The sequence below is a fragment of the Corvus cornix genome, chromosome 4, assembly GCF_000738735.6.
Source record: "Corvus cornix cornix isolate S_Up_H32 chromosome 4, ASM73873v5, whole genome shotgun sequence".
NCBI lineage: Eukaryota > Metazoa > Chordata > Aves > Passeriformes > Corvidae > Corvus > Corvus cornix.
Window position 1 is genome coordinate 29,199,240 of NC_046334.1, and position 15,265 is coordinate 29,214,504.

At 42.3% G+C, this 15,265-nt stretch overlaps 1 protein-coding gene across 1 annotated transcript in view; it reads right to left on the reverse strand.

Annotated features, from left to right (window-relative positions):
• Positions 1-5,718, reverse strand: part of MCUB (mitochondrial calcium uniporter dominant negative subunit beta) — a 47,216-nt gene extending 41,498 nt beyond the window's left edge. The window contains exon 1 of the mRNA XM_039551487.1: positions 5,229-5,718. Within this exon, the coding sequence (XP_039407421.1) occupies positions 5,229-5,327 (99 nt within the window). The 5' untranslated portion in view covers positions 5,328-5,718. The remainder of the gene's footprint in view (positions 1-5,228) is intronic.
• Between the last annotated feature and the right edge of the window lie 9,547 nt (positions 5,719-15,265).

A 15,265-nucleotide genomic window follows, 5' to 3' on the forward strand; every position in this document is an offset into this window, starting at 1 on the left:
TCCTTTACAATAAGCCTGTTGAATATGTTTGGAGTACTTCCAAAACTTTGGGAAGCACAGTCTGTTACTCCTATATCCCATGAGAAAGCTCTTCAAGAAGTTTGCTGTAATATTACACAGGTTTTGCTACAGACAACAATGTTAGACCAGCATTTCAGTTTTCTTTACATTTCCTGCAGCACCACACAGCCTTGACGTAGCACACAAAAGCTCCAACTTCCTTAAGCCTGTGATCCTGAAGAGAATGACTGCACTCTTTCCAGCCTTGCAGGAGCTGGCTTTCATTTCTTTTCCTTAGGAATTGCCATATTCACATACAACCACCAAAGACACGCATCTGCTGACACTCAGAGCAGGCAAAAAGCAACACACTATGCAAGAAAAGCTGACTTGGTCTACACATCTCAATTAACTGCTGTTGTGTCAATTGCCCCACTGGAAAACAACACCAAGAATTTTGTGAAGTCTCACTGTTGATGCATGTTTCAAACCCTGAGTGAGGCTGGTTATTAGAAATTTCCCAAACCTCCAAGGGAATGAGTGTCTTGCAGGTAACTGTACATGCACATACAAGAGTATCTCACAGCCCACTAAGTTACTACAGCATCTGTACTGGAGAGAGAAGACACAGAAAAACAGTTCATGGGAGTATCTGCAGAAGTACAAAGAAGGATGAATTTCTGTGCTCTATATCACATCTCTCCCCAAAAGTGTATTTATCAGGGAAAACATAGCCATCTCTCAGCTGCCAGGTGAGAAGACACTACAGCAAATGACTAGCAGCCATTCCCAATGCCACGCTGTTATTCTGGCACAGACACAGCATCAAAGTCAAATAAACAAATGTGCTGAGACAGGAAATATTTTTGCAGCAGAGGCACCAGAGATCTTCTAAATAGGTTTTATTAAGGCTTAGAAATTAGTATATGCAAGAGTGAATAGTACTTCCATAAAAAAGTTGAGCAGTTTTCTGTGTTTTTGTTGATATATGCCAGCATAAGCAGGAGGTTTCTGTTTAGAAGAGAAGATTTGGATCTACAAGGTAACTTCTGCTATGCAGGGCTTTCAAAGTGGAGGAAAGAAAAGGGAAAAAATGCCCAGCAGCCACAAATTACTCCCAGTTCTTGGCTCCAATCAGGTATCAATTTCTAAAGGACTTGAGTGGGCTGAAAATACGAAGCAGGGACTTAAGCCACATTTATGTGAAATATTTGGCTGCATAAGACACTCAATGACAATCTGCTTCTCTGTAGTTGCCTGGGATGTCCTGGGGTTGCTGCTTTGTAAGAACATCTCAGAAATCCCTGCAGCAGGTCATGTGCAAGAGAGAAAGAGGCAAAATTAAAAACCTCCATGGAATTATCCCATGGCTAATAGGACACATTTAGATCCTTGCTTATAAGATTCTATAAAACTGAAGGACGAACTGGATAGGTGTAATGCTGGGGAATTATGGTAATTTGGGAGTAAGAATTACTATAAAAACTAACAGGAAGGACAGGAAAAAAGTTCAAGGCAGTCTGAGGAACTGGGTAGTCAAAAACTTATCAGCTGAAAGCACTGGAAGAAATATTTTTGACAGATATGGATGACACTGGGAACTGACCAAAAAGAAGCCCCAAAACAAAACCCTCACTACTCTGCTTACTGCAGATAAACCCAATGACTCTCCTACTGGCTGCAGTTTGCAGCTAGGAAGAAAATTTCCCTCAGCAACAAGCATATGCAATATCCCAATCAAGGAAGAAAATAAATCCATAATGTTTTTCACAGAAATCTTTGCAATTTGCTCTTGCCAGCTTACACACGATCTTTCCCCTTGCCAATGTATTCTACAGGCACAGTTTTAAGAGAATTTTGCACGTAGAAATGGAATGCATTCCAAATTAATGATGCTAAATAAGCTTACATTTTGAAAACAATGCAAGTTTTCCCATTTTATTTCCCTCACTAATACTTCTTCAAAGGAAGCCCTCCCTTTTGCAGAGGAAATGTCACTATTCCAACACCTTCACACAGGATAGAAACAGTTTTAGCAAGACGCAGGGCTGCGCAACTGCAAAGAAACCTGGTTTTAAGCTAAGAGAAACCATGTAACCCAGACTTCTTCATTTTCCACCGTTGTCATCCATGCCAAGCAATGCAGGCATGCTGATAGAGACCTCCATAGTACAGACAAAACTAGAAATCTCACTTACATGTATGGCCATATAAAGAAACACAGTTTTAGATCAGTAGGATTCAGCACTATAGAGAAACTAACTAGGACCATCTGAAAAAAAAAATTAAATCCAGTCCCTTCAATGTTTCCTGGCTTAGAAGGTTTATGAATTTAAAAAAAAAACCTCCAGCAAATGAAAGCCTTGATTCTGTGTTAATAAATGTACTCTCCACTGAGATATGGTGAGGGGAGATGTTCCTCATGGAAAACAGTGCAAGCAGGGCATTTCTTTCAACACAAGCTGCAAGAGTTAAAACGTGCAGGTGAAGAGGAAGCAAAAGAGCTGGCAACCTTTAGGTTTTACCACATGCAAAATAACTGCAGAATTACAAATCTGGGACTCTAGCAAAATGAACTGCAGCCTTTGGGGAACGAAATTATGTGTAATAAGAATGCTTGTCCAAAGAATACACTATCATATGCTTCACTTAGTTTGAAAAGCTGCCTACACTGCTAAACCCTTTTCTCTTTTGCACATAGCCTGCTGTCCGGATTTCTAACACATTCTTATCAAAGCAGCAATCCCAGGACATCCCAGGCAGCCTGAGTCTGTCTAAGCACTAACCACTTTAAATACAGAAAGACCCACCTAAGAAAAATCTCAATTTTACAAAATGCAGAATTTGTATAAGCATGATTCCGAAGGCAAAGCAGCTAACCACAGCCATAGGAAGAGTTGTAGTTCTTGTTTAAAGCGGAGCTGAGAAGCTAATGATTAAGGATACAGCTCTTTACAACACAATCCCTGCTGGAATTCTGTAATCCTGAAAAAATTTACAGCAAAATTGCAACAACGGCTCATTTCTCCCCACAGCTGTGTATTTATTAGTCAAAAACACAGTACACAAACACACTGTGCATTCACACACCTGCCCACCAACACCTGAATATCTTGCAGTATGTGATGACCAAGCGCACATCCTACAACCCTGTGTGGCCACTGAAGTACCACCTCCAGTTTTACACAGGGAAACTCCAGCCAAGGCCCCAAAAGACACATGGGCAGACCGATTCCCATCACCAAACACAGCATGAAACAAGCTGCAGAGACCACACTGAGCACCAAGGCAAGAGGCCAGCAAGACCTGCTTTCTTCAGCCCCACACAAGCACTCCAACCTTCCCTTCCTGAGGCTGAGCTAGAGCCACAGCATTTGTTCAACCAAACTGCAGTGGCAAACAACAGAGCTTGGAACACGGAACAGTAATGGTGGGAAAAAATGAAATAATCACAACATTTGCACTGGACCAGGTGTGTGCAATCTCATGTTCACATTACATCAAAAAATAAAGAGCTAAAGAGACTGCAATAACAACTGGGGCTTTTTTAAATTTTACTAACTTGAAATTACAGCTACAGGCCATTCATTTAAAGTTTATGAGAATAAATATTTAACTGCCTGAACTGTTCTGCAGACACACAGTCAAAAAACTGAAAGGAACCCAAAGATAAAAACAGAAATGAGGATATCAGTAAACATGCTTCATTAACTATCACACTATCAACTCTGTAGGAAAACTGTATCTATCAACTGCATATATAAAAAGTATTGTATATTAATTATTCCAAAACTTTCCACTTAATAAATAACATCTTGTATTAAACACTTTTCCCAATTAGATTTTTCCTCAACGTTACAACACCTCTCTCCTTCACCTATTTGGTGCAAGAATTTAATTCCCAATGCATGCCACTGTCATTCCGTCCCACAAACTAAGAGAGATGATCATTTTTCTGCTCTTTCTTATTATGACAGTGCTGCCAAAGTAAGAGCTTCTCCTCCTCCTCCTCCTCCTCATCTCATTTTTGGTGTCTCTTCTTAAAGCTTTATCAGCTTTCAGTCTCGATTTAGAGAGTTAGAAAAGCACGAAGCTTGTCTGCAAAGCAGTACCCTGGAGAAGTCAGAGGTGGCAAACTGAATAGGTAATGTGTGTGCTGAGTGACAGTGTAAACCCTCTCAGTGAGATGCAAGATGTTTTCAGAATGCAGCACTAGAACCTCAGAAGATTAAGGAGGCTAAGTCAATATTTATCTTAAATTCCCTACTCAGATGTCCTCATCTACACGCATGAGAAAGCAAAGAAGGGCTATTTCCATTAAGGGATGTGGGGCAAATTAATGCAATGGAATGTTGCAAAAGGCTTTCCGAATAGTTTGAGAAAAAAATAGTGGGAAAAAGTAGAAAGTTAATTTTCCACAACTCCTCAACTCCACCCGCTGCCGCAGGTTTCGAGACACGGGTTGTGGAAGCTGCTCAGTAACAAGCGCCAGATCGCCCCGGACTTCCTTCTGGGATGTCACCACACACCCCAGCAACTTCCTTGCTATGGGTGGGTCCTGGACGCAGGGACGGGGTTTTGTCGTGTTCCATCACCGCAATGTTTCCAAGCACACACATGGCTTCTCTACTAGCAAGAACAATAAAAAAGGATTAAACTGCCTACTCTCCCAGCAGTTTGAAGTCTCTCAGGACTCTTAATATCACACTGTCCTACGCGCCAGCAGATCTTTAAATTCATTGTGCGTTCATGTTTGCCTTTATTGTTCCGAATCACAGAATCTCTGGGACTTCTGAAAGCCTGGAGAAGCTCAGAGGCAGGCGGACTTTAGCACTGCACGTACAGGGCAGCAGCACCACGACAGCCCGTAAGGGAAACTCCTTTTTGCACTCACGTTTTACTCCTCGCTGCTTCCAAGAGCAGCCCGTGAGTCACCCGGGGCAGAGCCCCCGGCCCGGCCGGCGCTGGGGCTGCTGCCGCCCGTGAGTCACCGCCGCCCCGCCCGCAGCCGCCCCGGGCAAGCGAGGGGAGCGGCGGCACCCCGGAGCCTGTGGGGCCGCAGCCCGGCCGGGATGACACTTGTCCCAAACTTTGTCCCCCTGCGCCCCCGCCGCGCGCCAGGGCCGCGCCCCGCGGGCAGAGGCGGGCGAGGCGCCGCAGCCCTGAGGGGCAATTCCGCCTCTTCCCGCCGCTGTCCCGCGGGGATCCCCGCCCGCTCCCCGTCTTACCTGAGGCGCCGAGGGCGGCGGGCAGCCGGCCCGCCTGGCCAGCAGCACCGGGAGCTGCCGCCTGCCGCCGCGCACCGCCCGCCCCAGTCCCGCCAGCATGGTCCGGCACCTCCGCCTCCGGCTGCCCCGGCGGGCTCCGGCCGCTGCGGCCTCAGCCTCGGGCCGGGCAGCGCCGCTGCCGCGCTGGGCGTGGGCGAGCCCGAGCGCACGGAGGGCGTCTCCGCCGGCGGCCGGGGCGGTGTGTACGCCTTCCCTCGGCCCCTGCCCGCCCGCCGCCGGAGGGGCCGGGCCGGGCTGTGCCGCTGCCTCCGTCCCGCTGCTCGGGCGATCCCCGGCGGCGGCGATGCGCCGGTGCCCGGCAGGAGCTGCTCTCGCCCCGCCGTGCCCAACCCACCGCCCTTTGGTTACAGGTGCTGGCCCCCCTCCTCTGCGTCCTTCTTCTTCTTGTAGTTGAAACAGGATTTCTATTAAAAAAAAATTAAAATAGCCATTAATGCCTGTTTTATCAGAACACCTGGCTTCTCCGTCGCTGAGTATCGCCTTTTTTCGAGGAACGGGACTATCGCTGCTCCTGGGTTTCAGTGAAATAAACACATTCAGTTACCACAGAAATGAACGGCAAAGGAACAAAGACACTCTTGGAGTTCGTCAGTTTTGTTTGAGAGTTTTGTTTGCAGCAGTAGAGCAATTAGCAAGGCTTAACCCTTTCCTATTCAGTCATTTGTTGGGTATCATCTCTACGCCCACAAACACAGGTTTTCTTCTTCAGTACAAACCACAGAAGCACATCACACCCGCGGCGCTCCATCAAGAAACATATGGGGAAGCCTTGTTGTATTCCTCTGCTTTCCCCACCCTTTATGACGTTGCTCCAAAGCAATGATGCACAAAACAAAACTTTGCCTGATGATGAGAAAAGGACCTTAGAAAATGGGCTATTGTAGATCTGAAAGTATCACCGTCATGGGAAAAACTCTGCAACTGCACACTTGATGGCTCAGGGCAACTAAAAAATACCCCACTTACTTATTATTTGTGTTCATATTCTGAGCTCTGGAATGGAAACCTTCAGCATCTTAGACCTTAGGTCACTTAGACATTCGCTCACATTTCAGGGTCACTGTGATCTATTAAAGTGAATGTGATCCCAGGAAACAGTAGAAGAGCAGTTGCACTGTTAGCAGGCAATGACTCACAGAGACAACAATTCCTGATACAATCACTATTAGTATTTACCACAGCAAAAATTCTCCAAAGTTTATTAGGAGTACTTTTCCTTTAACAAAAGTAAGAGATAATTTCTCAACCTTGTGTACCTTATTATGTAAATTATATTAAGATTCACAAAGTTCCCAGAGGTGAAATAAGGATTTAATGGTTAACTATATTAATTCAAGGTGTAATATTTATGGTTTTATCAAGCAGAGGTAATTAGATCATGGCAACGGGCTTCTTTTTTTGGTTTGTTTGTTTGTTTTATTACTTCTACCACATAGTGATGGCTTTATCAAAATTACCTTCTTTGGGGAGGAAAACACAATGTTAGAAAACAGATAATTTAATTTTGGTCATTGTTCAACGCTGTATTTATTTTTTGTACTTTATTTTAAAATGTTGATAAGGAGCAAAGAAGCACTGATGCTCACAGCAACTTGTGGATGTTAATTTATGCATAGGACTGGGAATCAAAACTCATGTTTTTATATACAGGCAGGGGAAATAAGAGAACATTAGTCACCGCCAAGTTTAAAAAAGGTGACTTTGACTCTTTGAAAAACCTGTCCTAAATTTACCTTTCACACATGTACAGTGGTGGCCAGAGGCAACTCCTGCTTTGCTGGCTAAGCAACATGTTTTGTGTCTTACAGTTTCCACTCTAAGTACTCCCTGTTCACTGTAACTTAGTTGGGTTTTTTCAAATGATACCTCAAAATGCATTTTCTTGTTGTTCATGCCTAAATTAATGTCATATATAACAAACATTGGACAAAGAAAACTCTACATAAAACTGTCATTGTATTTACCTGTATTTAGCCACTGAACGCTGTAAATACAAAAAAATGCTGTGAAACATCACTGTGGTTACAGATACTATTAAAATGCCTATAAAATTGAGTGAAAGACAAAGTTTCTTGAGTATAACTTCTAGAACAGGGTTCTCAACTTGAAGTGTATTCAAGTGGGACCCTTTTAGAACAACTTGCTAGTTCCCAAATTTTTGCCTCTTCCCCACTTCCCCTCCCATGCTTACAGTGTAGCTGGAAACAAGTTATATTAACTTGCAACTATCTTTGTATGAGTTTTCTTGTTCTATGAGATGCAGATTCATCTCTTCCCTTCTGGTATCTATGTGCTCTGCCAATGGGAAATGGCACTTCAGGGGAAGGGACTTAGGTGTGTGTGCACAGCATCAGTGTTCTCTTCATATCACACAGACACGACTGACCCCAGATCCAACAAGAAAATTACTAGGAAAACAAGCAGATTATTACAGACTTAAGAGTTATGTTTCAAGTTATATTTTCAGTGGCATTTTTTAAAGAAAAAACTATTTACTAAAATAAAGCCAGAGGGAGTTCTAGGGAAGCATGAAACTTAGGGGGAATAAGAGGGACCCTGGCTACAGTGCTTCCAAGTGGTGAGGGGTCTGTCTCGTAACTTTCACTCATTTCGAAAGAAACTTTAAGATCGGACAAAAGGACACAAATAACCTTCTAAACTAAAAAAGGTTTTCCCTGGGCCAAATATCAAGCCAAGAAGAGCACCCTAACTCCTAACATGTCTCACCAACTGGACTGCCAGCATAACACACCTGCAAGAGCAGAGATCTCTACCCTCACCCCAGGGAGGAACATGACTGAACGTGATGTGCATTATATTTCAAATATGTACAAAAAGGAAAGGCACACAGACTTATTACAGGGTGATCACCTTCATTAGTCAGCTATAGAAGTCCAGTGACAAATTTAATCAGGACCCCAATTATAGGATGATGTTCTCACCACTCAAGGAAACAAATATGCTTAGATGTAACTTCAGCCATGATTACAGAGAAGCCAGAGCCCTTTTCCTCATCCTCTGACTTGTTTTGTTCATCACAGTTCTTTAAATGCTTCCTTTTTTATTGACAGGTACCTTTCCAGAGCTGGCAGGTAAGGGAGAGAGAGAGCAGAAAATATCTGATGACAAAACTGGGAAGTCCCCCAACAATACCAAACCCACAGCAGACAGCTTGAAGTTCTCCCTCTAAGGCAGTTCTATGGTGTCCTCCTTCCTTGAGCAGGATTCAGCATGCTCCTGGGACAAAGTTTTCCAATGAACCTTATTTGAAAACCAACAAAACTACAGGTTTTTCTTTTAACTCTTGCACACTACAGTTCAAAACAGAAAATGTAATGACATGGAATAAAATTCTGAGATATCTTCCAAAAACCATGTTTATACTCAGATTTATCTTGCACCTGGTGATGAAAACTGCTGCAAAATCTCCCCATTTCAGCAGCAAATATGAGCTAAGATCCCAAGCCTTGCTTGCAGAGCTTCAGGTAAGGTCTTTCCAAGTCATTAACAAACAGCCTGAATTTTCCCAAAAGTCACAAGAAGGAAACCCAAACTCCTATGTTTTCATGAAGAGGGGAGCACTTCTGGACATGGTATCAGCAACGTGCCATTCAGTGGAAAGACAAACTTTTTCACCAGGGAAAACTATGTTCTCTCCCATGGCACAGAGCAAAAAATCTCTCTTCAAGGTATAAAAGAAGAGCTCATTGCAAAATATTAGCTCGGCCAGTAGTAATATACTAATCCTCCTGCTCTAGTAAAGACAGAGTGAGATGAGACCTATCACTGCCTGGCATAGAACACAAACAAAAGGTCTGTATTTTTTATAGAGCAGGGGATCATGCCAGTAAGACTTCCTAAATAAACTGCTGGACAGCATGGTATCACATGGGAAAATACCTAGACTCCAATTACAGAGAGAAATTCTTACTCAAGGCAGAAATGCTTAGAGGTGGAGGCTCATAAATTACACCCTTATTACAGAGTTGCCAAGCTGTCTAAATTGTACTGGAGTATTAAGCAGAGACCTGAGTCACAATTAAAGGGAGATGGCATAATGTACAGGCATTGCTTTTTCCTCCCTCTTCTTTTTACTGTGTGTTCTCTTTTGCTTAGGCTTTCTTGTATGTTTCCTCTGGCTTGTAAATGTATCTTTTAAGTAGTTGCACGACTGTGGATGGAGGGAACTGCTATAGAAGTCCAGTGACTTCTGACAGTGTGGGGACAGCGCAGAACTTCCCCTCTGGCCACCACTGCACAGGGAAATCAGCCTCATCTGCTTAGGGAGCCACAGCTCCAGGGAGAAATACACAACAAACATGCCAGAAAGATATGGGTGGAGATCTCCCATTTAGAGTTTCAATTCTGGAGCCACTCCAGGCCCAGCTTGTGCTCAAGGCATGTTGTCATCAGACAGCAGTAGCACGATGGAAAAGTTCAGCTGTTTCTTTTACCCTGGATAAACCACAGAGCAGAACTTGGGCCATTTTTTGGCTCTGGTTCCTTCTGCACCACTCTGCCACAGAGACAGAACTCAAGTCTTTAGCTTGGCACCTGCCGTATTAAAGAGTGTAGAAAGTGGTTTTTCCCACTCAGGCAGCCTTAATGACCTACACTACACCTGAAAGACTGATGGCTGTGAGAACATGCAAATTTAATGTCATAGGTGCTGGATAGGAAGCAACAACTGTTCAGAACAGAGCACGACCCTTATGGTTAGTGCTCCTCAGTGAAACCTCTGCCTAAGCATTCAGTGCTAGTAACTGAGAGTGAGTAGTGGTTAGGGCACAGTTCAACACACTTCACTCAAATACACAGAATGTGGAAGCAAGGGGAAGGAGGGGAACTGAAATAAATACAGTCCAAACCTGCAAATAGCAATAACAAATGACTCCTTGAGCAAACACAAACGTTCATTATACTAAAGTAATGCATACCCACAAAGGAACATTCTTTTTGTTAGTTTGCATTAAGTCCTTTCACACTAGTCTTTGCAAATGACCACCAGAGCTGAGCACAGACTCCATGAATCACAACCATATTCACTCTAAAAATTCTGATATCCCGTTTTATGCAAATACTCAGGGATCTGAGCATCTGCTCCAACCCCCATCCCTTCCCAGGCCATTGTACTCCATCTGTCTGTTCTGCAGAGCATGTTTGTGCAAGGGCTTCAAGGGTTTTTGTGGTAATATTCTTTGTTTGGGTAATAGCCCCCCCCCCTCCCCTTCAAGGTGGTATCATGTTGTCTGCCCTGTTACTGTTTTAGGCTAAGAAAGAAAGGCTGCCAGAAGCAAAGCAATGTTTGAGAAAAGGTTGGTTCCTAAGCCATTTTACATTTGATTAATGTAAAATTCATAAGCTGAAGCTGAAGGACATTCCTGTAAGTTTTAATTCCTGCTTCAAGAAGTCTTGCAGTCATACCTAGACCTTCTCCACAACATGCAGTTTCTACAAGTATCTACAAGATTTCAGTTACTTCCAGTTGTTTTTTTTAAGGCAAGTGCTAAATTTTTAAGGAGCTGAAAAATTCTTTCTCCAGTTTTAGGGAACTGCCACTGAAGGCCAACAGTTCACAGGTTTCTGGGGTTTTGTTTTTTTTTTTTTTTTAAACTTCTCCATTAAGCTGTAACACAGAACTTATTTTTTATAACACACACACTTACTTCTTTGAAGATGTGGGTATTACTGGTTAACAAAGTTTCTGGTAGCAAGAAGTTAGGATGAAGAAGGGTAGAAATTGGAGAAGGCTGGAGATACCCACCTTCACGTAAATCAGTTCATGTAACACTGTTTGTGATAGCTTGCATAGTAGCAGGCACCTTATGTCAAGTATAATCCTAAGAGGTGGTGTGGAAAGACAAATGAACATCCCATCAGAAATTTAAACACACTGAGAAACTGAAAGCCATAGAAAGCAAATTAAGGAGATGACCTAACACTGTACTAAAAAAAGAAGGGTAGAGAGCAGCTTGCTACCTCCTGTTCCCCCCAGTTCAGGAAGCTACAGAACATTTAGAAATTTTCAGAGAGAAGAAAAAAATTATACTTTTCTCCACAGGTATAATTAGATTGCAAAACCTTTCATGAGAAGAAATCACTCAGTCTAAGGTCAACAATACTCAGTTACTCTGATAAGCAAAAATGCTGACAGGGTTTTACACATCCAGCTGATCTCTAAATACATAAGGTAGAGATGCATCTCAGGGTAGGACAACTTACACACGAGGGATTTCTCATGTTTCACCCCGACCATCGGACACCAGTCACTCTTAAAGGAGACAGGATGCTGGAGCAGGTGGATGGGCAGCACCGCTCGATGATCCAGCTGCAGCCTGACAGTGTTGGAGCAGCAGACAGACCCCTCGTGCACTGCTTTTCCCAACGGCCGCATCGCTCCTGCAGAACCGATTCAGACGCACTGCTGGAGATGCCAGAGTCCGCGTTGCACAGGCAGCTTCCACTCTTCTTCCAGGAACTTAAGAACTTTCAAAACATGTTCAGAAGGCTGAAAGATCTCATACTTGCTCTCCAAGAGTAAATCAAACTTTTACATACATGGTTTTGGTAATTAGATATAATAACTTGGATAAGGGAAAAGGGAAAGCTTGGAAACTCAAATGGCTTTTTATTTTGAATAAACATATAAGGCACTTTGAAATACAGCCATATTGTAAGAAATTCCTAAACTTGAGCACCTGGATAGAAAAGCACCAATCTTGCAGAAGCTCAGCAAGCTGGATGAAGACATCCAGCACATATACCAGTGATTCCAGTTTTACTTCCAGCTTCTCCTAAGCGCTATTTCAGATAATGAAGGCATCGTATTCTGCTGCCAAAAAGAAAAGAGCATAAAGAGTTCCTTAGCTACAGACGACTGCTACATATTTTATTCCTTTTTTCTTTCCTTCAGCATTAGGTCATCAGATAATTTTTAGTAATATTTTGTATTCATAGAAGCTGAGATTTAAAGCCTGCAGAACTTTTTGAAAGCATTGTATCTATATAAGTTATTAACAGAATTAAGTATTTTCCTAAATATTACTTTCTCCACCCTAATTATTCTAACATGAGATAATCTGTTAATTTTTAAAACATATTTTAAACAATATGAGAACAACATTTCGTATGGCTAGCAGATTACCAAGATGGCTAATTATCACCAACTATTTCTCATACTTGAGGATTCTTATGCCAATAAACACTTTACCTGAGAATCCCCCGAGGCCTCAGTGTCTTGCAAGTGTAGACTTTCTACTCACATTGATAAAACAAGTAGTATACTACTTGCTAACCAAACAGTACTTCCTTCCAACACTCCTGACCTTTGTAAAATTGACACTTTTCTTTTAATGGAAACATGATTAAGGGTGTAATTGGAGATCTGTATTTGATGATGCCTCTAGGGTAGGGTTCTCTTAACATCTGAAAAAAATCAAATAAAAGCCTCACACGTAGCTTTAAGTAAATATAAACCAGAAAATCATAAAGGTAAACAGGTGCAAGAAAATGAAATTTTAATCCTTCCTCCTTTTCAAAAAGTTTTTTTTAAAAATAGGTTGTGAAATATTTCCAGGAGTTCTGCCACCTCCCCTATTTTTCTTCTGTGGAACTGTGCACGGACTAAAATCCTGTGCATGACTGGTACTCCTAATTAGGCAGCTCCTTTTGCTAAAGTCTGCCAAAGGAAAGTAAGAAGAAAGACTGTGTAATATGTATTTTTTCTAGTTATCAAAACTGTAAAGGAAAAGACATCAAAGGTCCTGCAAGTGGATTGAAGCACAAAATGAAGAAAGATCTATTATATAGTTACTTGAATTGTCATTGTTGTTGTAATAATCTTTTACACGATGCTAATCATGTGAGAATTCTCTTGATACACTCAAAAAAGTAGAAATCCCTTTGGATTTTTCCATGGAGAGGAATCATCAGTATCTTGTGAGGAAAAAGAAAATGTTCTCAAAAGAGACTTCAATGCCAGTTATTAGCAAAAGTTGTAACCACACTTTTCCAGATTCCTGAATTTGAATATAACATAACATCAGTTTAAATAAAGACATGCAAGACTGCTAGAAATGGTTTTCTTTTTTTAATTCTAGAGGCTGAGAGGTAAAGAAATTGCATCAAAAAATCATTACAGTTTGCCCATTCCCTTTAAAATTCGCAACACAAGTCTACCAAAGATCCTGGTATGCTAAAAATCAGAAGTATCTCGTGATTCTAATTATATTCTACCTCCTTTATGAAAATCTGAGATGCAATACGGTATGTAAAACCCTCTCCACCCTTTTTTAGAACTTAATAAACGACCAAAAAATACTATAAAAAAATTTAACATGTATTAAAATATGAAAAACTGCTTTTAAACTATATATCATTTAAGTGATTTTTACATAGTAACAGACACTTATTTGGGGTATTGCATAAATTCATTGCCAGCTAAGCCTCAGACCTCCCCACTCCTCGCACTGGATGCTGAATTTCTGGAGGATTATATCCTGCACGCTATCAGAATACAACCTGGAGACAAAATACAGATCAAAACTAAAATCAAAACAAGATCTTTCCAGACTCTAATGCTTAAATTAATACTTCTAACTACAGAAGTCAGTGACTGAGGTTGTAATTCATTAACCTACTTGTGTCCTCTGGTCTGAAAAAACTTGACTCCACATTTAAAACTACTGAAGAGCTCTTAGACTCTCAGGATTACTAACAACTGATTTTGGCTTTTTACAAACACCAGCCATAAAAAACCTATCTTTTCAGTATCTGATAAAATTTACACAAAGCCAAGGCAAAACAAAATTACCTGCCCCTAGTCATCTTTCCTCCATTGCCATGAAGCTCTACACCAAGATTAATAAATGGGTTTATTTTTAATAAGCTTAAGAACAAAATAAAGAATCAAGCTCAATAACTCTTCTCGGGGAGCTGCATCACATGTCCTACAGTTGTAAGAGCTTCATGGGCTCTAATTTCTCCCACAGGAAATTCCATACTACGTCCTTGGTAAAAGAGGTACAAGATGTTGTGCGTAGAACAAAGACATGAAAGGGATCCCCACTGTCAGTATTTAAAATACTGAGCATTTGAACTGATCGCCCAAAGACTTACTTAGCTGGGGCTGGGAAACATCTTTCCTGCAAAATCTTAAATTTCTAATGAAACACACATGATTTATATTATGCAGTGTGGAAGACACTTTGGGAAAAGTTCAATCCCTAGAATGGCTAGAAAACTGCTTTGGACAGTTCAGCACTTTATTTAAGCAGATACGAAAGCATGTCTTTTATCTCTTCTCCAAAACCTTACTAGGCAACAAGCTTGTTGAGCTGCACAGTACTTCCCCTGGTGGGATTAATCTTTTGATGTGTATCTTCTGCTACAGTGGTGTGATCCAAGCCATTGTAAGAAAAACTTTTAGATCACAGAATGCTTTCACTTGGGAGGGACCACCAGTGGGCTCATCCAGTCTGACATCCTTGCTCAAGGAGGGCCATCCCAAAGCACGTTGCACAGGATTGCGTCCAGATGGTTTTTGAGTTATCTCCAATGAGGGAGACTCCACAGCCTCTCTGGGCAATCTGTGGCAGGGCTTGGTCACCTGCATGGTAAAGTTCTTCCTCACGTTTAGGTGGAACTTCCTGTGCATCAGTTTCTGCCTGTTGCCTCTTGTCCTATTGCCTGGAACCACTGAGCAGAGCGTGGTTCTGTCCTCCTGACACCCTCCCTTCAGACACTTAAGAGACATTGATGAGTTCCCCTCTCTGTTGTCTCCTCTCGAGGCTGAACAGGCCCAGCTCCCTCAGCCTTTCCTCGTAAGAGATGCTCCAGTCCCCTCATCGCCTCTTTTGGCCTCTGCTGGACCTGCCCCAGGAGCTCCATGTCCCTCTTGCGCTGAGGACCCAGAACTGGACACAGCATTCCAGATGTGCCCCACCAGGGCTGAGTAGAGGGGCAGGATCACCTCCCTC